The sequence below is a fragment of the Quercus suber genome, unplaced genomic scaffold, assembly GCF_002906115.3.
Source record: "Quercus suber isolate HL8 unplaced genomic scaffold, Cork oak 2.0 scaffold_95, whole genome shotgun sequence".
Lineage (NCBI taxonomy): Eukaryota > Viridiplantae > Streptophyta > Magnoliopsida > Fagales > Fagaceae > Quercus > Quercus suber.
In genome coordinates, this window is record NW_027069560.1 from 621,520 (window position 1) to 646,546 (window position 25,027).

General features: G+C 32.5%; 1 protein-coding gene and 1 pseudogene across 3 annotated transcripts; both read right to left on the reverse strand.

Annotated features, from left to right (window-relative positions):
* Window positions 1-10,222: 10,222 nt before the first annotated feature.
* Window positions 10,223-14,941, reverse strand: LOC111984268 (7-deoxyloganetin glucosyltransferase-like; annotated as a pseudogene).
* Window positions 14,942-15,114: 173 nt separating this feature from the next.
* On the reverse strand, window positions 15,115-18,524 carry LOC136068000 (protein STRUBBELIG-RECEPTOR FAMILY 2-like). Of its 3 annotated transcripts, XM_065774591.1 has the most exons (8): window positions 18,206-18,524; window positions 18,005-18,066; window positions 17,396-17,591; window positions 17,228-17,299; window positions 17,066-17,137; window positions 16,470-16,541; window positions 16,268-16,357; window positions 15,115-15,262 (listed from the first exon to the last, which is right to left on the reverse strand). In XM_065774591.1, the coding sequence occupies exons 4-7, from the start codon at window positions 17,245-17,247 to the stop codon at window positions 16,288-16,290; spliced, it is 234 nt and encodes a 77-aa protein (XP_065630663.1). In that variant the 5' UTR covers window positions 17,248-17,299; window positions 17,396-17,591; window positions 18,005-18,066; window positions 18,206-18,524; the 3' UTR covers window positions 15,115-15,262; window positions 16,268-16,287. The 3 variants fall into 3 exon arrangements, with proteins under 3 accessions (XP_065630663.1, XP_065630664.1, XP_065630662.1); XM_065774592.1 differs by lacking the exon at window positions 15,115-15,262 and having other exon boundaries at window positions 15,272-16,357; window positions 17,396-17,461; XM_065774590.1 differs by lacking the exon at window positions 15,115-15,262 and having other exon boundaries at window positions 15,272-16,357.
* Between the last annotated feature and the right edge of the window lie 6,503 nt (window positions 18,525-25,027).

The following is a 25,027-nucleotide window of genomic DNA, read 5'->3' on the forward strand; positions in this document are numbered from 1 at the left end:
ATTCTTTTTGGTGTTGGCCTAGTTAGTTGTTACATGGAAGCACCGACCATGACTCATTTGAAAACTGCCAAGAGAATTCTTTGCTACTTAAAAGGCACACTAGATTATGGACTGTTGTATAGATTTTAAACTTGTTGGCGACAGTGATAGTGATTCGGTCGAAGACACGAATGATAAAAATAGTACTACGAGTTTTGTATATTCTATATGGGTGATATTGCATTTATATGGACGTCCAAGAAGTAGCCAATTATGACACTTTCCACTTGTGAAGCTAAGTACGTTGCTGCTACCTCAGTGTTTCTCATGCAATATGGCTTAGAAGTTTATTGAAGGAGTTGCAAATGTTGCAAGAAGAAGCTTCGAAGACATTTGTGGACAATAAGTTAGCATTAGCTCTTGCAAAGAATCCAGTTCATGACAAAAGCAAGCACATCAACACAAGGTTTCATTTTATTCGAGAATGTATTGCAAGAAAGGAAGTTCATCTTGAATTTATGAAGTCACATGATTAGGTTGCAAATATACTCACTAAAGCTCTCAAAGTATGACACATTCAACAAGCTACAACTCTTACTTGGAGTGATCAAGAAAACAAGTTTAAGGGGAATGTTAGAAGTTGAACTTGTTTTTTAATTAACCTTTCATAAGTAAGTGGGAGTTTCAAAAGTTAATGTAGTGGGAGGTTTATTTGAGTTATGTGTGGGATTTATGAATATAAGAGTTAGAAAAATAAATGTAATGGGAGTTAAAGGTTTGATGGTGTACTATATAAACCCATTCATCCGTCAAGTTCAATGCAAGAGTTGAAGTGAATACAAAGCATTAAAGTATTCTAACTCTTCCCTTTCCACTCTCTCTCCCTTTGTTTAATTTATAAGTGTGAGTCTCTTATATACACTAAGTGTACGTTTGGCTCCAGCTTAAAAAGCCACCTTATTTTACTATTTAGCTTATTTTCTCTACTATTCATAAGCCCCACTATACTTTTTGGTACTATTTATGGGTCCCACTATACTATTTTAGCTAATTTTTACCTTTTATCTACAGTACTTTCAACAAAAAGTTATAAATTTCAGCAAAATAAGCGGATCCCTAACAGACTCTAAGTGTGCGTTTAGCATTGGCTTAAAAAGCTAGGTTTTTATTTATTACTATTTAACTTATTTTTGCTACTATTTATAGCATCATTGCACTTTTTATACTATTCATGGGTCCTATTGCACTATTTCAACTACCTTTTAGCTTTATCTATAGTACTTTTAGTAAAAAGTTTTCAATTTTAGTTAAATAAGCTGTACCCAAATGGACTCTAAGTAGTGTGTGTGTTTGTGAAAGTAAGTGAGGAAAGACCCATTAGTATTTTTATTTTTATTTTATTGCCAACATGAAGGACTTGGATGAATTATCACATCTATGGTTATTCATGTTGTGCATGATTCTTATGGTCTCTAACTATTGCAATTTACGTACATTTCGGAGCTCCTCTATTGAACTAGTATGTTTGGTGTTAAACCATCTTCCACCCCTAATGCCTCATGTTCTAAGCTCTCCCAATTTGAAGGTCCTCCTCTACTTGATGACACAAAGCATCAGCAAATTATTAGCCCTCTTAGTATGATATTGCCTTCTCTGTCAATTCATGAACTCGTCTACCTTTGATCATTGGACAACTGCTAAATAGGTGTTGCACAACTTAATAGGGGCCATTGATCATGGTTTGTCTTTCCCTAAAAGGTCACTTCAACTCTATACCTTTTTTTACTTTGACTAGGAAAATGATTGACAATTGGTTTTGAGATCTTTCTTGGCCACTTATCTTATTCTTGGACTGCTAAAAAGCAACCTATCATGACCCATTTCAGTATAGAAGTAGAATATCGTGTCATGAATGTTACCAATGCTAACTAATATAAGATATGAATGCATCTTAGGGATCTCCATGAACAATGTTGGCACCTTGGCCCTCGCTTCATATATGCTTTTTTCATGCTTGAATGAAACATGTTAAGGTGGGTGTGTGGGTTTTTATTTTTTATTATATATATATATATATATATAAAAGCACACAGACCCAAGTGGAGGAATAAGGATCCCTGGCCTGATACTTTATGCTTTAAGGGACTGAGCTTAGTTCACCGCAGCTAAATCGAGTTGATTTCAAACCAAGTGGTGCACAAAGCATGGATCCTACAACACATACATACTAACATACAACAAGCATACACATATTGAACAACAAGGAATAGTAGAGAATGAAATAACGAGGAAAAGAAGAAAGTAAAGTAAAAACGTTAGGGATCCTTAGGATAATATTGAATGTGTCATTATTTTCTTGATTTTATAATACATTATGCTCACTAGGACGTGTTACAAGGTCCAAATAAGTTCAAAAATTACAGACTTAAATGGCCTTTCAAGCCTCTAAGACTTGCGAAGTTTGGATCCCTTTGAATCCAAGTGTATTCTCTAGTGGCAATTTTGAGGATCCCGGACGGTAATTTCCCTCTCTTTTCTCTCTTATTGAATTATGATAGAGTTTTTCTCAAGGATTTTTACTCTCATTCCCCTGTCGTTGAATGCCTTTCACTGTTGGCTGCTTCCCCTTTTATAGTGTCATCCTAGGGTTTCTGGAGAACCATTGATTCCCTCTCTTCACTCCCCTAGGTACTATAACCAATGCTATGTCAGCAACATTGTTAGCTAGTCCATTCCTCATTCTTCATTATTTCCTTCTTTTGAGGTTCCCTCTTCAAAAGACCCCCCAGCTGACTTTCCCGTTCTCGGGGTCCTAGAGGGTTGACCTTTGGTCTTTCTTTTCTTAAGGCTTCTAAATTCCACTTTTTCAAAACCACCTTTTGACTACTTTCCCTTTTGTCATTTTTCCCAAGTGAGCTAATTCCTTCCTACCAGGCTGAAAGATCCCCAACCACCTTCCTTTGTAATTCCTCTTCCTGGGTTCCCCGAGGTATTAGACCCTTGCTCATGAGTTGTTGGTTCCCAAATCTTCTGATCCCTTTTTTGCATCACTAGGTGGCTAATAAGAACATATCTGTCCTAGTTCTTCGTGTTTCTAGGTATGGCCCCTAGAACTATCTTAGTCCTAACCTGACCTTATTGCACATCCCAAGGATCCCACGCTCCTGAGAATCCCCAAGTATCCTGGTCCAGTTTTTTCCCCGAGCTCCCCAGCAATTTTTTCTGACCTTTGAGGGATGGGCTAGACTTTTTTCTTTCCTTTGTTTTGTGAGATCCAAAGCTTGCCCACCATGGATTTGGGTCCCTCCTTATGGACCCTTAATGGGTTCGGGCCTCCCCCCTTTTTTATTGAAAGCTCAAATGCTTTTTTTCTAGATTTCAATCATTTGTGTTGTTTTGGGCCTTGGTACAACATTGTAATTTTTTGAATCTCAACAGTGAGCTAGTTACCACTTCATTCCCAAAAAAGCTGCTAATAAGGATATGGCAATTCATTTTATTTCCACAAGTGATCAAGTCGCTGTTACTTTTACAAAGGATTTATCCACTACTTGCTTCTCGGTGTTACAAGACAAGCTTTGTGCCGGGGGTTGTTAAGGAAAGAAACTCTCTATTAATGGCGGTGTTGTGTTGAGATATTGTGGGTAGGACAGCGAATTCTAAACTTAAGGCGTGAAGAATAAATCAATTCAAACATCACCTCTAATATGGAAATGTAAAACAGAGAAAATCACTCAAGGAACGTAACCCAAGTAACAAGTACCATTGATTTCTCATTGCCATGGTGTAATCCGAAGATATATTTGGATGTTTGTTGCATGAATTTGGCTGTATATATAATTTCTTGATGTGCCTCACGTAATCAATCCAGAGAGGAAAGTCTTCTTTTTGTATACTTAAGACTTTACACAAAGAACATCTAATTTTGGTTTTCCTCTAATCACGCTTCACCTTGTTTTTCCTCTTCCTAGCTGCAGTTTTGTCGGTTTGGTTGTTGTTTCCTTACATATACTCCCTCGCAATACGTGATTGACTAAATCTTCTTTCGGCAAAAATATTTTTTTCTTATATTAAATTAGCCTCTCTTATCCAAAGATTACAAAAATTAGTAGTATCCTAAGCTAGGAAAAAGACGCAAACATTATTGTTCGTAGTAAGCTAGGAAAAAGACGCAAACATTATTGTTCGTAGTATCCTAAGCTAGGAAGCAATATAAATTGTTAATTTATAGTCTGAATTTGCAACTTAATTATTCTCTCCCCACTTTTGTCTGAGTATTGACTAATTAATTGAAGGATATTATTTCTGAAAAATATTTAGATACTCCTAAGAGGGCAAGGAATTGGAGTTTAAGTCACTAGAGGAGAGTTTCACATACATATACACTTAGATTAGGCTAGAATATAATTTCTATCTTATATTAAAATATATATATATATATATGGTACGCCCTCTTCTCACAATAATAGTAGACCCTATCAAAAATTTAATGAGTAGGCATTAACATAAATGTGAGAGGAGTATTGTTCACTATGCTCCAGAAGTAATTAAAAATACTCATTGAAGCGTGCTCCAGAAGTATTGTTCAGTTTACTCATGGCAGCTAGTATTGTTCACTTGTACTGTCATTCTAGGCTTAGACTTCGTGTAAATATTATAGGCGTTGTTTAATATATGCAACAAATCAATAATAACATAATCGCACTTCTCGAAAATGATTCATGACAAAAACTTTAATGAAAAAAATGTTCACAAATAAAAAATCAAGCTGTGAAAACGTACCAAACGACATGCATGAATCTCTATACAATTTACATTCCAATTATGCCTCTTTCGAAACGCTGCAGAGTGGATTCGATAAACTTGAAGGAGATGTCGTAAATCCCGAGGTCCCAAATTCCAATTATGATTCTAAGGAAGTTGCTCTGGTTGAACTCGCCACCTCGTCAAGAGGCGACTTTCGACACAGAGGGCATGTAGCATGCAGCCTTAACCAGGAGTCCAATGTTATTGATGGAGTGTTGGGGGACAGCTCCGTTGGGTTCTTGGTGTCCGAATCGGGGTTGGTGGCCAGAAGGTAAGGGCACGGCAAAGCAAATTGAAATCATGATTCTGAGTACGACCATGAGGAAGATGAAAAATATGAATCCGATGACATATCCAAATCCACTCATGTTCTGAATTGTTGATGCCATCTAAGGCATCATTGGAATGATGAAGCGAAAGAGAGTTGGAGAAATCGATGAGGCTGTCTACTTGTTAAGGAAAATGAAAGCGAAAGAAAAGGATGGGTAGGCATGATTGGGAGAGCAATTACCTGGTGAGATTGTTTGGTGGGCTGCTGCTGTATATCCATCCAGGTTTTAGCTTTGGATGGTCAACGGTTCCTATCTTAAAAAACAAATATAAATAAAAGAGGAAAAATTCTCTCCAATTTCATTACTCATTTGATAAACGTGCATGATTGTTTTATTAATTTTCCTTAACTTTTTGAATTTTATATGTTTGGAGATATGATTGGCTAAAGTTAGTTGTGAGCAACGATATATATAGTTGATTACCAACAAAAAAAGAAAAAAGAAAAATAGAAAACGATATATATAGTTGAAAAAGATTTACATCGATAAAAATTCAGTTAACATGTTGACCAAGTTTAAACTCTGGGTTAATTTGGCCCAATTAGATATCGGATAAAAAAAAAAAAAAACATATTGGATTAAAGTGAATATTTATTGTTATAATCCTTACCCATCCTTTAACGGGTTGGGTCAACTCACATTGCTATTTTTTCACATATAAAAAAACTAAATAAATAAAAAATAAAAACCGTAACATATATCCTAATAGACAAGTACAAACCGCACCTTACAGAGAATGTACTTGTTACTTGGCTGGTTTAAAGTTTAAACATATAAAGAAAAAGGGAAAGTTGATAATTTAAAATTGCTAGTTTGAAGTTTGAACAAGTATGAAATAGATGAAAAAAGAAAAAAGGACTAAAGTTATTAAAAATGATAGTTTGAACACATAAATGAAAAAATGATAAGAAAAAATTATTAGAATTTCTAGTTTGAAGTTTGAATTTATAAAGAAAAAAAAAATGTTTGGCTTACTTTTAGTACCTTTTTAATTTGTAGTGTTCTTTTGTTTCAAATACACAATGACAAATAATAGTGAGTTTTAATCTTTACTTTTTATTTTTATTCAGTTAGTGTGTGATGTGACAATTTTTCAATAAAATAAAATGAGATTTTAGTTAAAAAGTACTAGAAGTAAACCAAGTAAAAAAAAAAGAAGAAAAGAAAAAAGTTAATTAAAAATTTTGAAGATAAAAAAATCCAAGTGTCTTATGTTTGAAAATATAGTAGTGGAAGCATCAAGCATGGAAGGTGCGAGGTATGCCTTGGCAAATGGTGGTCAACTCTCTGTCGGTACGATTGGTTTACTTTCTCCATCTTCAAACGTCAACAAATCTATTAAAAATGGTTTATTTTCTTCATCTTGGATTCAAAGTGGGTATGATTAGTGGCATGGTTCATTTAATATAGGACTTTTTGTTTTTTCTTAATGAATAATTAACTTGGTATAAAAATTAATTCTCAAAAAATAAAAAATTGGCATAAAAATTAAAATTTTCAAATTAGACACATTAATTGAAAATTAGAAAATATTTAGGATAAATTACAAATTGCATCTCTAACGTTTGGAGGTATTGGGATTTTACACCCTGAAATTTCAAATTTTAGATTTTACTTCCTAACGTTTAGGGTCTTTGGATTTTAAATCCTAACGTTTCGGAATTTAGATTTTATTCTCTAAAATTATGGACAAATTTGAAACTTTAAGGTGTAAAATCCAAATACTCTCAAACTTTATGGCATAAAATCCAATCTCCCCCTAAAAAATAGAGTAAAACCCTTATTTTGAAACATCAAAATGTAAAATCCAAACATCTTCAAATATCATGAGGTAAAATCCAAATTCTAAAATTTTAAGGTGTAAAATCCAATCACCTCCAAACTTTAGGAGTGTAATTTGTAATTTACCTAAATATTTATATTAGCTAGAGAAGTGCTTGTAAATTAAGTTTTCACATAATGTCATTTATATTTTCATCTACAATATAAAAAGAGTAATGTTATAATCACAAACAATTTTATAACATCTATATATATCTAAAAGCTGAAGCATAGCATTTATTGTTACTACGCTTCTGTTGAGCCACGTCAACGACCATATCATCTACTTATTTTCAATCATTTCTCTTTTATTTTTTTTTGTTTACCCTTTTTATTTATTTATTAATTTTGTAGTGCGGTTACATTTTCTCCAACTTTTCCCATCCCCTTTTACATTTTTATCTCCCCACTACTATTAACATTAATATCACTTTTCCTTCATTCCTTCATCTTCCTTTTATTTTGACTATTTTTATCCTTATCATTTTACTATAAATTTGCTAATCTTTTGCACCCTATACATATTTTATCACACAAAAAGGTTATTACTCTCTCTTTCTTTCTTGTGTTTTTCTTTTATTTTGGTAGTTTAAAAAAAAAAAAATCGTATCTTTACTTTATATTGATGAATTTCCATGTTCTTTAGAACTCTTCTATTTAAAATAGGATTGAATTGAATTTCACGCTCCAAACTTTTTGGTTTTGTGTTTTCAAGTTGTTACTTTTTCCCCTTTTTTTTTTCAAATGCTATCATATTGCATTATAAAGATAGAATATAAGAATATAATGTTATTTGACTTGGATAATTTGGTGTGACTATATCCTTTATTTTGACTATTCTTCTTCTTGTCTTATTTTCTATAAATTTATCTAATTCAGGTCTCTCTCGAAAAAAGTAATTATTCTCTTTCTCGATTATTTATTCTTTCTTGCAACTTAACTTTAGGTTGATGAATCATTATGTTTTTTTTATAACACTATTTTGGGTTAATATACAATTTTGTGTGTGTTTCTGAGTTCTCAATCACAAGCCTTCTCTCTCCCTCTCATAGTTTTTGTTTGATTTTTGTTTGACATAATAAAAAATTAGAATTTATATTAAAACACAATCTCGCTATGTATTTGAATGTGTTTCCCAACTATTTGAGTAATATCAGGTGTAATTTTGTAATGAGTTTTGATTATCATAATACCTTATTTAAGAAATGAGAAATTTGAATAATACATTTGAAACTTAAAGAATTTTTTTTTAGTAAAAAACTTAAAGAATTTAGTTGTAAGAAAAAAAAAAGGAAAACACAACATACCATAATATAATTTAGAAAAATATAGATAACCTCAAAAAGAAATAATTTCAATCAAACACACCTAAAATATTAAAATGATATATATGTAAAGATGGATAGATGAAAAATAATTTTAAATTTTTTTTATTTTTAGAGAGAACATATTATACATTGTACCACAATTTCAAAGTAATAATATATCTCCACGTATCATGTGGGTCTGCGACTAGTTTTTATAAATTGCTGTTGTGACCAACTTTTTATTGGTTTTCAATGACTAATGCTACAAACACAAATTATTTTATAATATTTTTACAAATTGCTAATATAGTTTTAGTATTTTCTAAATAATTATTGGTAAGTAAATATGCGATATTAGTGGTGGACCCATATTAGAACTAGTAAGAATTTGTCACATTAATAATTTGTAAAAATGTTGAAAAATAGTTTGTGGTTGTAATGTTACTCGTTTTCATTTGGGCTCACCACTAACATCACTTTTTCATTTATTAATAACTATTCTCACCACATCAACGGTTTATAAAAATTTTTGTAAGAAAATTTGTATTTCTAGCATTTTCCATATAAAAACTTGATATAAGTATAACTTTAGTTCAGAAACATGAATTGACAATGAGTAAAAATAGAAATTAAGTTTACAATTAATGTAATAAAGGCTTGGTGAGCGGGATAAAATTTTGTTGCTTTGAACTTAAATCATGGATTGCCTCAAATGATACATGGGGTTATGACAAGGCTTAATTACTTTCTTGAACCAAGGTTTTCCATGGCCTTTCATAGTTCAATCAGAGTCTTCGAACAATTTTTAATTTTTTATAAAAAAAATAAAAAAAATAAAAAATGTCTTCGAACAATGAAATTCTTCAGGTTTTGTTATTCCATCCAAAATAAGAAGAAAATATGCAGTTTACAACTTACAAAAAGATCTTAAAGTGGTGTAGCTGGTAGGCATGAAAGCGTTCAATGTAGTTCATGCTTATCATGAGCCACGTTTGAACTCATAGAAAAATCAATAAAATACCAATAACACCATTTTTCTAGTTTCAAAGGTTTTCCCTCTCATTTTGGTCTTTTTCCTGAAGGTCTAGGTAATATAATTTTTGGATTTGAGGATGTGAGGTGATTTGTTGCATTTTCAATGAACGGTTTTGATATTTGGCTCTACTTAATTTGGGTATGATACGTTATCAGCGATTTTTTTTTTTTTTTTTTGGTTACAAACGTTTCGCCATGTCATAAAATATTTGTGAGGGTGGCCGTTCTCCCTCACGAAAACATATTTTTGTGAGGCCTTCGTGCACCTGTCACAATGATTTTGTTGCTAAAAATCATTTTTCTTTTAAAAATCAAAACATGAAACATATAAATGGAAAAATAAAAAATAAAAAATTATTATGGTCCTTAAAAATTACCAAAAGTTTATTTTTTGTCCTCAATATTTTAAAATGTTTTTTTTTTTTTATCCTTAAACTTTGTAAAGAGTTTTTTTCAATAGTTTAAATACAAAAATAGGGAAAAAAATTTTTTTTTTCCAATAGTTTAGGTATGAAACTGTTGAAATTTAGGGACAAAAAACAGAAAGTAAAACACTTTCCATAATTTAGGGACAAAAAATGGCCATTTCAATAGTTTATGAACAAAAAACGAATTTTTTTAAAATTAGGGACAATAAAATTTTGATAAATTTTTGAGACCAAAATAGCATATAATTATCCAAAAGAAAAAATTATAGAAAAAAAAAACAATTTTACACACATATTTATATTTATTTATTTATTTATTTATATACATAGCAGTACTTAATAATAGAACATTAATTTAACCTAATCACTCAGTTATTTTAAATTATTATTTTGAATTTATTGAGAAAAAAATAGGAATAAATTCTGTATAAATATTTAAAATTATTTTATTTAGCATATTAATGAGACTCAGAATACTTGTTTATTGAAAACTAGAAAGCCATCTATGTTTGGTTTAAACATTTCTAGTTAAGAGAACTTTGGAAATCAATTTGTCCAAGTTTTGGTAAGAAGAACTGCTAGGTTTGGTAGCATCCTCTGTCTTTCTCTTCCACTCCATTACCTTTTTCTTCATTTCTTTACCTTTCTCACCGTCCATTAACTCTCTCACAAGTTTCTTCACTTTGTCTCTTTGAACATTATTATCTATCTCCATTCCAATGCCCCACTCGACAGAATAGTATCAACAATTCGTCTGTTGATCAGCAAACAGGGACCAAGACATCATTGGAACTCCACAACACACACTCTCAAGCGTTGAATTCCACCCACTATGTGTTAAAAAACACCCTATTGATGGGTGCTTTAGGATTTGTTCTTGATGACACCAGCTTGCTAACCTGCCTCTATATTTAGTTTTGGTAACAAAATTCAGGAGGAATTATAGCTGAATTTCCTCCCACAAGATCAGGCCTTATAATCCACAAGAAGGGTTTTTCACTGTTTGCTAATCCCCATGCAAACTCAATGAGTTTGTGAGGTGTCATGATAGTTATACTACCATAATTTACAGACACTACCAAGTTAGATTCTTTTGAATTTAACCATCCCACACACCCTGATTCTTCTTTCCATAGATTGGAACCTATTGATTTCAAGCTATTGTCCTTAACTTGATTAGCAAGCAAAACAAGTGGTCCAATGGTGTATATACAAGAAAGCATGGAAGATAGAGTATCCAACAGATGTTGTTTAAAGGGGTCAAATGTGTTCAAAATGATAGCTAAAGCTCTTGGAGCTCTCTTAGTTTCACGGATTTTAAAGTTGAGCATGACGTCATTCTCATTTGTAGTTCTAACAAAAGTTGGAAGATCCTTGAGAGAGACATTTTTCATACCGGGAATCCAATCAATTGTAGTTTCCAAGCATCCATTTGTTAGATAGTTTGCATCTATAAATCACACAAAAATAGGTTTGACCTTTGTAAATAGCCTACTCCAGTGTAACATTACAAAGTAGCGTAAGATTTTCAAAAAATAAAAGTAAATATAAAAAAGGAAAGAAAAAACTTGATAATTTGATGGCTATTATAAGTGTAATTGACATACAGAAATATAATTGGATCTCCCATGCACATCTCTTATATATAATATATAGACTTCTAATTTGTATGTTTGATTTCTAATTGAAGTTAACATGTATGATAATTGGATGTGATATTATTACCCCAAAAAATGGAGGTGATATTAGTAACGCATATGAGAGGGGTGTAAATCAAAATCAAAATCAAAATCTTCTATCCCACTTTCTCTATTCCACTTCATGTTTCACAAATCAAAATATGTCATTTGTCTACTAATTCCTAATTACGAGCTAAGATTATCAATATATGATGATATGGAACCAGGGAAATGATCGCTATTTCAATCTTTTAATTTCCTTTTCTTTTCTTTTTTTTCTTTCAAGTGTGAGATTCACGATATTGAAAAAAAATAAATCGAATCATCTTAAAAAATATAATATAAATAATAAATAGAAGGAATTTGAAGATTTAAATTATACCTTTGAGAGGTATTAAACCTCGTTCAACTAGATGGCGAAAATGCATATAGCTCAAGAGGCCGCAAGCGCTAGGTGCCCAGAAAAGCAAACATGGAATTCCGAACTTGTCAGCAGCATCAAGAGTGAAAGACATAGCACCATCTGCGACAATACAGGTAACAGGAGGCACATTCGAAGACGAAGTGTCGTTGAGTTTGGAAATAAGGTTGCAAAGTGGGACTAAGCAAGCCTTTGTGGTGGACGCAGCAAGAGCGAACATGTCTTGGCTGACATCTTCGTCTACTGGAGGGAGCCCATCGGGAATAGTTTCCAAGTGAAAGTCAGGCAAGCCATCAAGGGAGTTGGGACCTCTAGAGTCTAGACCAGAGTAAACGTTTGTGGATATACTGTATTTACAAAAATTACTTGAAACCCTTACGGTGGAGGAGTTTGGCTAGCTTGAGCATTGGAGTTTTGTGGCCTAGAAGTGGAGTTGGGACGCAAACTACATGAGGTCTAGTAGCTGTTGTAATGGAACCAATCACAACGAAGTTGGCTTTTTTTTCAAGGGTCATAACCCTTGAAAAAAAGTAATAAAAGCCCTCAAAAAATATAAATTTGAGCGTCACCCTCGATAAACGTTGAAACCAAAATTCCGTATATGACCTTTGAAATAGAAACTTCGACGGCTATGACCCTCAAAACAAATGTTTTATCTATATGGAGGTTTGGCGACCCTCGAAAATTTTAATAATAAATAAACAGTCCGATAACCATCTTTTTAGGGCATCCCAACCCTCAAAAATAAGATTTTAAGTGGGACTAAGCAAGCCTTTGTGGTGGACGCAGCAAGAGCGAACATGTCTTGGCTGACATCTTCGTCTACTGGAGGGAGCCCATCGGGAATAGTTTCCAAGTGAAAGTCAGGCAAGCCATCAAGGGAGTTGGGACCTCTAGAGTCTAGACCAGAGTAAACGTTTGTGGATATACTGTATTTACAAAAGTTACTTGAAACCCTTACGGTGGAGGAGTTTGGCTAGCTTGAGCATTGGAGTTTTGTGGCCTAGAAGTGGAGTTGGGACGCAAACTACATGAGGTCTAGTAGCTGTTGTAATGGAACCAATCACAACAAAGTTGGCTTTTTTTTCAAGGGTCATAACCCTTGAAAAAAAGTAATAAAAGCCCTCAAAAAAAATAAATTTGAGCGTCACCCTTGATAAACGTTGAAACCAAAATTCCGTATATGACCTTTGAAATAGAAACTTCGACGGCTATGACCCTCAAAACAAATGTTTTATCTATATGGAGGTTTGGCGACACTCGAAAATTTTAATAATAAATAAACAGTCCGACAACCTTCTTTTTAGGGCCTCCCAACCCTCAAAAATAAGATTTTTTTTTTTTTTTTTTTAATTTTAAAAACCACAATCATGCCTATAAATGTTAAGGAACCACATATTACAAAGAATAATGCTAGAATATACAAATTATTTTATAAAAAAATTTATAAACTGCTGATGTGGTAAGTAATTATCGGTAAATGAAAAAAAGATATTAATGGTGAATCTAAATAAAAATTAATAAGAAGTTGATCACAACAACATTTTGTAAAAATGCTACAAGATAGTTTGTTGCTGTAGTTTTATTCTATTACAAAATCTATATTGTACCAAAACATAAATATCAAAATAAAATTCAATTATCTTTTCAAATCATTAAACCCTTCATTCTTAAAGTCTATGGAGACACTTTCACAATAACCAAAAGGAACATAGTATTTTAACTAGAATTCTATGTGATAGACAATAAAAGTTGATATCCAGGATAGTTGCTAATGAAAAATAATATCTCATCCCATTGCCTGAACTTCCCTTAATCATCTCCCTTTTGCATTTATTTCAAAGGAATATTGCTGTCAGTAAGGTTTACAGAAGAAAAAAAAACTAATTAAAACAAAACAAAGTTGGCATTCGATAGCAAAACCTAGAACTAGGAAAAGAGAAACACACATAGATCTCATAGCTAGGAACAAATCTAAGGACAAGATTTTTCACTAGGAAACAGGGAGTATTAATAGTTAAAGCAGGAGGTATCAAAAACTAAACTGTTACTCCAGTTTTCAGAAGCAAATAGTATATCATGATTGAAAAGTAAATAGATATTTTTAAAACAGTTAAAATGTTAAAAATCAGAAAAGTAATTTTATTTATGATCTAAACCACCATAAATTTTAATTGTACCTTCGTTCTAGCTTCCTCAAAAATGGGCAGAAAAATAAAATCAGGATCAACTGGAGTTGCAGTTGCAGAATATTGGCGGCCATCTGTATGGGGCAAAAAAAAATGTCATATATAGTTTGAATTACTGGAAAGACAAACAAAAAGAATCCAAACCAATTACAGTCATTAGAAGTTTCAAGGTGATTAGAAACTAGAATCCAAAGCAAAAAAAACAGGGACTAGAATATCTAATACAAACAGGGACTAGAATATGTTAAAATTAGTTAACTAAAATATCTGATAATAAGAGCAGGGAAAGAGAGAAGAGTTAATGAATCTTGTTGCACATACCTGATTTTGGATTATGAAGTGATAGCATTTGTTCAATGCCATTTCCTGTTTCCCCTGGAACTCAAATTTTACAGCCAAAAAACTCAATTTGATGAATGGAAGTTAAACAGTTTAGAAAATAATATGACCAAAAAAAAAAGTTCATAAATGAAATACTTAGAAAATACATAAAAGATGTTATCCTCTGTTCTGATTTGTAAACTTCAGAGTTCTCTAAAAGCCAAACATAACAGTAAACACAAATGCGAATCAGTCGGAAGCTATTACCCCCACCCACAGACTGGAGTGAGAGAGACTGACAGACAGACAGAGAATCAGACAAAGAAGATATCAACTTAGGAGAAGGAAAAAAAAAAAAAAAATTAAGCTTTGATTTAAAGTGACTTTTCTTCAGGTCAAATGCTCACTCAAATAAATCAGCATCAATACTAACTCATAAATAAATTGAGAGGCATCAATTTTAAAGATTACAAAACCTTAGATACCACATACACAAAACAAAAATGATCACTTAACTGGTTAGTAATTCTTACATCTCTTTCAGTTTTGAAACCTACAAGTCAGTTAGTGGAAGCTCAGCTAGGTAGGTGACTGATCCGGTGAAGTTGTTATTGTGCAAGAACCTGCAGATNATCTTAGTTCTACTTTACTCAATTTATTAAAATTTTGATCAAAATCATCAAAAAGATAGTGAGAGGCCGTACCATGAAAAAGAAGATCAGATTGTTCATAAGAAAAACTAGTAACAGAAACCCCAAGTTCAGTATACTAAAACTTGTTTATATTTATGGAATGTTGTAATTTGCATTAATTTCTTTTCACTTCAAATGCCAGGGAAAAGAAAATATAAGGATCAGGTGAAAAACACATACATCTCTCTGAGATTCTGTAAGCCAGTAAAGACATTGCCAATTGGTCCAGACAACAAATTGTGGCTGAGATTTCTACAAGAAAAGTGTCAAGGGATTCTGACTGAATAACCAAAAAACAAAAAAGCAATTCAGTAAATAGTGGACTGATTTTGATTTTTTCTTTTATCCATTAAAATCAGTCTAAGACTTTACAACTGCGATAACAAATTTCAGCTGTATCAATATGTTAGGTACGCACCAATTGGTCATGTACGCACCAAATGCACTGGCAGCTCTACTTGTATATGAGGGTGGTCCTAGACCACCATCACTTGTCCCAAAAAAAAATTTTATATATGCAAAAAAAAAAAAAAAAAAATTATAAATAATCATTTTAAACTAATATGTATTATGACCTGACTTGAAAAAGATTGTATATATATACTTCTAAAAAATATGTTATATACTAAATTAATCTATTTTGACCACTCTAATAAAAATGTTGAACACCTTTACTTCAGAATCATAAGAATTTGAGTTCAATAAATATAAGAGTAATACTATATCCACAACATTTTCACAATAAATCTTATGTGGTAAGCTATTACTAATTCTAATTCGGGTTCAATATTGACATTTTTTACCCACAAATAATAGGCTAACAACTTGTTGCATAAGATTTGTTATGAAATTGTTGCGGTCACTTTATTATTCTCATATTATCAGCATTTTTAATTTGTAATTTATTTTTATTAGGTTTTTTTAAGTACAAAAAATTGTAATATTTCACGTATTTGCAATAAACACAAATGCGAATCAGTCGGAAGCTAATACCCCCACCCACAGACTGGAGTGAGAGAGACTGACAGACAAACAGAGAATCAGACAAAGAAGATATCAACTTAGGAGAAGGAAAAAAAAAAAAAAAAGCTTTGATTTAAAGTGACTTTTCCTCAGGTCAAATGCTCACTCAAATAAATCAGCATCAATACTAACTCATATAATAAATTGAGAGGCATCAATTTTAAAGATTACAAAACCTTAGATACCACAATACACAAAACAAAAATGATCACTTAACTGGTTAGTAATTCTTACATCTCTTTCAGTTTTGAAACCTACAAGTCAGTTAGTGGAAGCTCAGCTAGGTAGGTGACTGATCCGGTGAAGTTGTTATTGTGCAAGAACCTGCAGATACACCCCACATAATTATGGAAACCAACATGACAGATGACTCTAGAAAGACAATGTGCTTATGGTAGAACAGAAATCAAGAACCAGGGGTGGGGAGAGGACTCACAATCTAAAAAGATTTATCAAAGATCCGAATGAACATGGTAGATCTCCAATAAAGTTATTGTACGATAGGTCCCTGTTGAAGGAGTGACACAACATTTAATTTAAGGATGTCCATCAGATTATATTGTCAATTGACAACATACTTAATACACTTAAGTTTAGAATAATAATCAATTCAAAAGAGGGTAGCCCAATGCTTAAACTTAAATTGCACAATGAACTCATCAAATGAACTACTATAAAAAAGAAGACCAATTTGATGGTTTAACCTGGAAAGAAAAAACAGTTGCCCTTCCTGTTACTATATAAACAAATATAACGCTTAAGACAAAAGATTTCAGGAAGAAATACCAACTATCTTAGTTCTACTTTACTCAATTTATATTAATTTTGATCCAAAATCATCAAAAAGATAGTGAGAGGCCGTACCATGAAAGAAGTTTCAGAATTGTTCAAAGAAAAACTAGTAACAGAAACCCCAAGTTCAGTTATACTAAAACTGTTTTATATTTCATGGAATGTTGTAACTTTGCATTAATTTCTTTTCACTTCAAATGCCAGGGAAAAGAAATATAAGGATCGGTGAAAAACACATACATCTCTCTGAGATTCTGTAAGCCAGTAAAGACATTGCCAATTGGTCCAGACAACAAATTGTGGCTGAGATTTCTACAAGAAAAGTGTCAAGGATTCTGACTGAATAACCAAAAAACAAAAAGCAATTCAGTAAATAGGCACTTGGGGGGAGAAGTAACTCACAGATGCCGGAGATATTTCATGATTGGTAAAGAGTAGGGAATATTTTGGCTCAAATAGTTGTAAGCCACATTTCTGCATTCACGAAAAAGTAGAAGAATCACCAAAAAACTTGAAAGAAAAAAAATATTAAGCATATAAGAATCACAATTTACAAAACAGGCATCTTACATATTTGTGGCATTAGGGGTTAAGCTATATGGAATTTCACCCTGTATGTTATTGTAGCTGACATCCCTAAAGAAGAAACCAGACTAAAGAATTAAATAAACAGTACAGGTACTATTTCAATTATAGGTGCTCCAAATGATGCAGGATATTAAGCTGGCCTCCAATCCACCCAGTGAGGTTTAGTCCTTGAATTTTACTGCATAAAATTAGTAAAGACCATAGAAGGGACACAAAATAAATATAGAGAAAAGCAACAATAACACTACTATAGTACCCCAAAAAAAAAAAAAAAATGAGAACCAGTACTGCTAAAAAAACTTGAACAGTGAACGTTATATCACTCAAAACTAGAATAATAAAGAAACATATTATTACAATTCTGCAGCAGACTATACCTCATAAATGCTCTCTCTGAAAGAAATACAAGATTCACAACAAGAACACATTTATTCCAACATCCAGTGAAAAATAGAATGCTACAACCAGAGATCGATTCTTCAATAACAAACGATTCGAAGGGATATAGACATAAACCACCAAGCTTCCACATTATCATGATATTTTCATTCATTTTCTCGCTAAACAAACAGAGAAAAAGAGAAAAGTTACCTTGAGTTAAGTGAGTTTCCCCAAACTCCCTGGCTCCACAGTGTGTTTCACAAATGAAGGATCTATTGAATTCACACAAATTTTCTCAATTAAACCGGTAAATCAATAAATTAATCAACAAAAAACTAGTATTTGGAAATGGAATTTCGTTCAAAAATTTTTCTCAGGAAACAAACAGAGAGTTAAATAGATCGGAGAGACCTGTAGTCCGATGAAGAAGTGGCAGAGCTGAGATCGCCGACAACCGTGCCTCAGCTGGATTGTCATCGGAGCTGATCATCAACCACCGCGCCTCAGCTCTTTGAGTCTTCTCAAAGAGAGAGATGGGAAGAGCTAAAAATCAACGAAAATGAGTATTCTCACTAAACGAAAACTCATTTTAATGCTTTGATTCGAGGGTGAAATATATGGGGACAATTATTTTGGGGATTGTGTTGAAGTTGCGTCAAAAAATGTCGCTCCAAATTTGCGCGGGAGAGCTATAACTGGGCTGCCAAGTTTTTATTATGGGTGGAGTGTTTCTAGTCGTATCAACTAAAAAATTGTCTCTTGTAAAAATTGCCTCTTATTTGGGGGTGGCTGTTAAGACATATATGATTCACTTGTTAAATAATATATGTCATTCTTTTTTATAATTGGCTAATCCTTTGACAAAATGCACTCAACTTGTAATTGGGTAGTTCTAGATATTTTTAATACTTCAAGAAACAAGATTTCAAGATCAAGTGTTGAAGTCATCAAGTCTGTTCAAAAAACAAGCTGAAAAAGTGTTAAATCATTAAAGTTCGACACCTACTCGATAGATGCTGGACAGCTTCTATCTGTCGAGGTTTACTAAAATCTGAAATTCTGATCTGATTTCTTGTGATCCGTGGATGTGTCTTTGGACCTTTTTTTCTTCTAACCCTAAGCATATAAAATGATTGTTTTAAGGACTGTCAAAGTGTTCATAAGTTGTACAAGCATTGAGAAAATTATGTTCAAGCAAATTGGTGATTGAAGTCACGTATTGGGATTCGCGCAATTGGTTAGTCACGTACTTGGGAGCCGTGCATCAAAAGGGGGGAACTGTCACTACAGAACAAGTCTAATTGGGTATTGGGGTAAGGGTTCAACTGTAGGTTAGTAACATACTTGAGATTCCTTTACTCGTAACCACTTGTTATAATAATAGTGGAGTTTCGGGAGTGGTGACCTGAAAATCACCTGGTGGGGTTTTTGCCGTTAGGTTTTCCCCATTCGTAAACAAATCACCGTGTCATTTATTTTCCGTTGCATTATTAGTTTATTGGTAATTTGTTTATGCTACACGCGTTTGCATATTAAATTGATTAATTAAGAACTTGACTAATTAATTAATTTAATCATAAGGGGTCAATACGTTTTTGGCTTATCAGTGACTATCATTAACTTCTCCACTTACCAACACATTCCTATACCCACCAGAATCCCAAGAGATCCTCACGAATTTAGAGGATTCTCTTGGAACTTGTTCTAGAAGCCGAACAGTGTTCAAGAGTGGATCCCTCCCAAAACCATAGTTCTCAGTATATAATCTCACTGGGGCTATGCACAGATTCCCGTTGTGGTTGGTTCCGCTCGCTGACCTCTTAGGAATTCCTAGGGTATTGTTGCCCCAATTCCTAATACACAGCTAGAGATCAAGCCCATTGTGGTAAGGCCCGAGGTTATCTCCCCCATGCGTATTGGGCTTATATAACCTAACAGGCCTTGGGCTTTATGTTGGGCTTTGTCCAGGTGGGTTGACCTAGTTCCTCGGGCCTAGCTCACCCACAACATTGCATAGACATATTAGCCTAAAATGTGTAACGTCATCAGAGAAAGTAGTTTTAGGTATGGGTGTACATTGGCGACTCTAGAATTTTTTTCTAAAGGGGCTAGCAGGGATGGAGCTAAAAATTTATCATGGGGGCAAGTAAAAAAAAGAAATAATTAATTTTTTTTTTATATATATATGCAACCTCCATATTATATACATTATACAATAATCTAAAATAGTATTCTAAATATAATTTAGTATAAATAGTGGTAAGAAAACAACCATTAAATGCATAAACAAATATAATTAAATAACTAATAAACACATGGTTAGTCTTTTGGAGTCAGACTAACGATAAATGTGAAACTAAGAAGAAGAAAAAAAAATAGTAACTAATATAAGTTTTAACTTTTGAAGTGTATGACTTTTTGACCACACACGTTGTTAGTCTTTTGGAATTAGAGCAAGCACTAAAAGACTTTTTAAATTTGGAAATCTATAGAGCATTTATCAAACTACTTGATCAAATAGAAAGAAAAACTAAGAAAACAAAGAAGGGAAAAATAAAGATAGAGAGAACGAGAAAAGAATCACAGATATAGATATAGATCGGTTAGTTGTAACAGTTTTGTACCTTTTTGTTGATAAAGAAGAAAAGTGCAGGAAAAAACTATTTTATTCTACTATCAATGAAAAAGTAAACCGAAGTCTTGGGAATTTTTTTTTTTTAAACAAATGAGCAAAAATTTGAAATAGATTTATTTATTTCTTGTAAAATTAAATATCTTAAGAGTAGTGTTATTGGCACAACGCTTTCACAATAAAACCTAGGTGGCAAGTTATTAAAAGTGAGAAAAAAGTGATGTTAGTTGTGAGTTCTAATAAAAATCAATTATGACTTGTCACTTAACATTTATTGTGAAAATATTGAAAAATTAGCATTAAGATGATTATATTTCAACTTATATCAGCTAGTTTTAAATAAAATTTAGGGTTAAGAGGTTCAAAATTTTATTTTAGGGGCTAAAAAAATTATTAAAAAATAAATTATATATATTTGTATATATACATATATACATATATGTATATATACATATATACATACATATATATATATATATAATTATGGCCAGGCCAGGGGGTTCATTGGAACCCCTGGCCTTAAGGTAGAGTCGCCCCTTTGAGTGTAATATATGTATGGTTAAGGGATTTGAAAAGTGAACATGAGTGGAAGAATGCTTGAACAATGTTGAAGATATTTGTCTTGACAGTGCTCCAATATTCCTGGAAGAAGAAAGCAGGGATGCCATCTAGTCCAAAAGTTTTATGTAACCTAGCTGGAAGACAATAGACTCAATATGTTTTCGATATCCTCAGGGTTTTCTATTAGGTTTCCATCTTTGTCTTTCAAGTGCAAGATTCTGCTCCTAGCTCTTCTTTACTTAACCACTGTTTGGAAAAACTAGTATTTCTATCACCCAATAAGGTCCAATCACTTCTAGCTTTCTGTGCCTACATTAACTCTTCCCTATTAAGCAACACTTCCAATTCTTCCCTAATTGCTTTCTCCTTCCTCACATCCTCAACTGAATTAATTGAATTTTGAATATTCTAAAGTTGAGCTTGTTTCAGTTTAATCTCACATTCAACCCTTCCAAAAACCTTCTTGTTCTAGCCAAAAACTTCTTTTCTGACATTGGAAAGCTTATTCTTTAGTTGGAAAGCTCTAGAGCCCTTAGTGTGAATGTCCCATGCATGTTGAACCATATCTTTGCATGTAGGATGAGTGATCCACATGTGTTCAAATCTAAATAGTCTTCTACTAAAAGGATGCTGGAAGTCAAAATCTAGGATGTTTGGTCCATGATCAAAGCGAAGAATTGGGAAATTCCTAAGAGCATAATTTGGGTACGCATTTACCCATTCCACACTAGCAAATGCTCTATCCAGTCTCTCCATGACAAAATCACTTTCCTCTCTATTGTTCATCCAAGTAAACTTTTGTCTAATGGCAGCTAATTCACAAAGTTCTAATTCAGAAATTACCTATTTGAATCAAGCGGCACCCACAATTGCACCCTGACTGAAAAAGAATTTCTCATCTATTGACAATATTTGGTTGAAGTCTCCAATACACAGCCAACTGGGGTGAGCAAGAGAACTAAGGTTACTAAGTTGCTGCCACACTTCCTCTCTTTTGGATTGTTTAGGGTGCCCATACACAAAGGTAATGGATAAGGGGTTACCTTTGTTATCCAGCAAGTTAGTATGGACAAGATTCTTTGAAGGGAGGATGATTTTTAACTAAAATATTACATTTATGTTCTACTTCCCATTAAAATAGTGGCAACAATCTAATGCATTAGATATTGTGATATTACATTATGTAAGGGATACGTTAGATTGGTAAAATAATATGCAAATCCAGCATCACTAGGTGTCCAAAATATAATTTTAAAAGATGGAAAAATAAAAGAAAAAATCAAAATCAATCTAAGACTATTACAGCCACAAACAACAAATTTCTAACTATGTACTACAGGTTTTGGTATAATTACAACAAATAAATAGTATGTCAAGCAAGCACGCATAGAACCAGGAAATGAATGTTGTCCTATTTTATTAAAACTGTATTGTATCGTATCCTTCTTCAATGGAAAAGCATCTTAACAGGAATGTGACATTCAAGGAAGAATTATGGAGAAAAAAAGCCTGGGAGTCAATACCTAATCCGGTACAGAAACAAGAATGTTTCAGATCTCTCTCTCTCTCTCTCTCTCACTTAAGTACAAGCTCTGTCACTTACTTAGCCACAGTTGTTGCCACCACGTTTCCGCCACATTACCAGTAGTAACCTTTGGGTTTGAAAGTCTCGACCTCCCTTTCCATTCGCATTCGGCCTGCCCAGACCTGATACCCTTTACTGCTTCTGTTTCTTTTTCTTATGGGAGGTAGTTGAGGAATACAAATTCTTTGTAACATATTTTTTATTCAATTTTATGTTTCATCAATCACAATTTGATGATGTGTTTAATTTTTTTTTTTCTATTTTAACCTTTAGCTATTTTATAAAGAAAGTTAAACATACATAGCAAGTTATGATTGATAAAAAATAAAGTAAAACACAAAAAATAATACAAAATATTTGTATTTCTCGTTCACTCGTTACGGTTTCCTTTTCCATCTTTTTTTAATTTTATTTATTTATTTTTGTTTTGTGTGTTTGGAGCCATGTAAACATCAATTTCAACCTCGAATCTTTATTATGTTCTTAATAAAAAAATTATATTTTATTTGCCAATTATGTTTTGTTTGTCTAATAGTCCCACGTGAACATTCAAGGTTTTTTTTATTTTTTTTTTAATAAAAATATTGCTTCTATCTTTTAATTTAACAAGGAAAAAAAAATTAAATATAGAGCATTGATTTAAGGAATATTTAAAAACTTTTTATTGAAAAAAAAAAAAAAAACTCATTTTTTTATATTTCCCCAACTTTTTATTGAAAAAAAAAAAAAAAAAACTCATTTTTTTATATTTCCCCTAAAAGTTGTATTAAAATTTTTCTAAAATAGTTTATTAATGAATGTCCTAAGGTTTGTTAATAAGATTGTTAAAAAAAAATGATTAAGAATGAATTTTTAAAGACCTAAAAAATTTGTTTATTTAATCAAAAACATTATAAACTCAAGTACGAATATGATACCACATACCACTGCTTTGTGCTACTTGTATAACCAAAAAAAAAAAAAATTGTATAATAATAATAATTGTGGGGTACAAGAATTTAAATAAGGCACCTATGCCGCGTGTTGTATCCATGGCCGAGTCCATTGCTAAGCCGAGGAGGCCATGTGCTCGAACAATAAGGCCACATTAGTGGCACATTGCTAGAGGTCCTACTGTTGAGAAAAAGCTTCAAAGAGGGGTTAGCCCTGACATGACTGAAGGGGTGGTGGCAGCCCCCGCATTTAATGCATCCCACCAAACCCTCTGGCTGCATTTATGTGAAGAAGATTTTTGAACAGTGCTGCATTGGCCGCTGTAACTCACAAGGGACTTGGGAGGGTGTCTGATAGGACAAGCACTCAAGTGATGTACTGCATAATCAACAAATGGATGGCTAAGATTGTCTGAAGGGAGATATATAATTTGAAAGACCTTCCAAGGGGAGGAGACAAAAAAATCTGTAGAGAAAACACTGTAGATTAAGAACAACAAACTGTAATCAGATCTAAGAGAAATATATTCAAGAACTGCTCTCCTTGGATATTGCCAAGGAGGAATTTCTTTGTACTACCTTTGACTACCCATTGTTCTTCCTTGCTCTCTAATCCTCCTTGGCCCACTAAGGCCGTTGTATTTTCCTTGAGACTTAGCTTTTTAGCTCATTCTCTATAAATTTATTGTATCGGACTCTTTAGGTCTTAATCCATTCATCCCTTATACCTAAGGGTCAAAGGTTGCCCTTACAATAATAATAATAATAATAATTTTTAAGTATATTAATGTTTATTATAGAATTATGCTTTTAAATATTTTTAACAAATGGCCAGCCATTGATTGATTAACTTATAAATAAATAATATATATATATATATATCAGCAATTTTAAAATAATACACTGATATTGACCAGTATTAAAATATTTTGTTTTCTTGACCAAACTAAAATGGCTACAATATTGACTCCACTGAAAAAAGCGCTTAATTACTTTTATATTTGAGGCAATTCAATTCCTCACTCTCCCACCCCCACCACCTTAGCATTTGTCTTAACGTTTTTTTTTTTTTATTTTTTTTTTTATGCTTCACCTAGGTTAAAAAATATATAAGACTCCACTGAAAAAAGCGCTTAATTACTTTTATATTTGAGGCAATTCAATTCCTCACTCTCCCACCCCCACCACCTTAGCATTTGTCTTAACGTTTTTTTTTTTTTATTTTTTTTTTTATGCTTCACCTAGGTTAAAAAATATATAAATATATCAAGGTCCACTCTATTGGCCAATAGAATGCAGTCTCTTTTAAAAATTCCTTTAGTTATGAAAAAACAAAGACATTTTTTTTTTAATAAAACGTGAAATTAAAGAGAAGTTTAAGGCCCAATGAGTCCTTTTTTTATTTTTTATTTATTTTTTTATCGCTTTATATCTACTTTTTTGTTTATAATTTTTTGAAGTCTTCAGACATGTTTACCTAAATGATTTACAACATATCACATTTTGAACAAAACTTATTACCT

Bases quoted from the DNA above. Each gene is read 5' to 3' on its own strand.
- LOC136068000 (XM_065774591.1), bottom strand. From the start codon at position 17,247: ATGAAATATCTCCGGCATCT. The intron at 17,138-17,227 runs GTGAGTTACTTC...CTTTTCTTGTAG, and splicing joins ATGAAATATCTCCGGCATCT to AAATCTCAGCCACAATTTGT. The intron at 16,542-17,065 runs GTATGTGTTTTT...CTCCTTCAACAG, and splicing joins TTACAGAATCTCAGAGAGAT to GGACCTATCGTACAATAACT.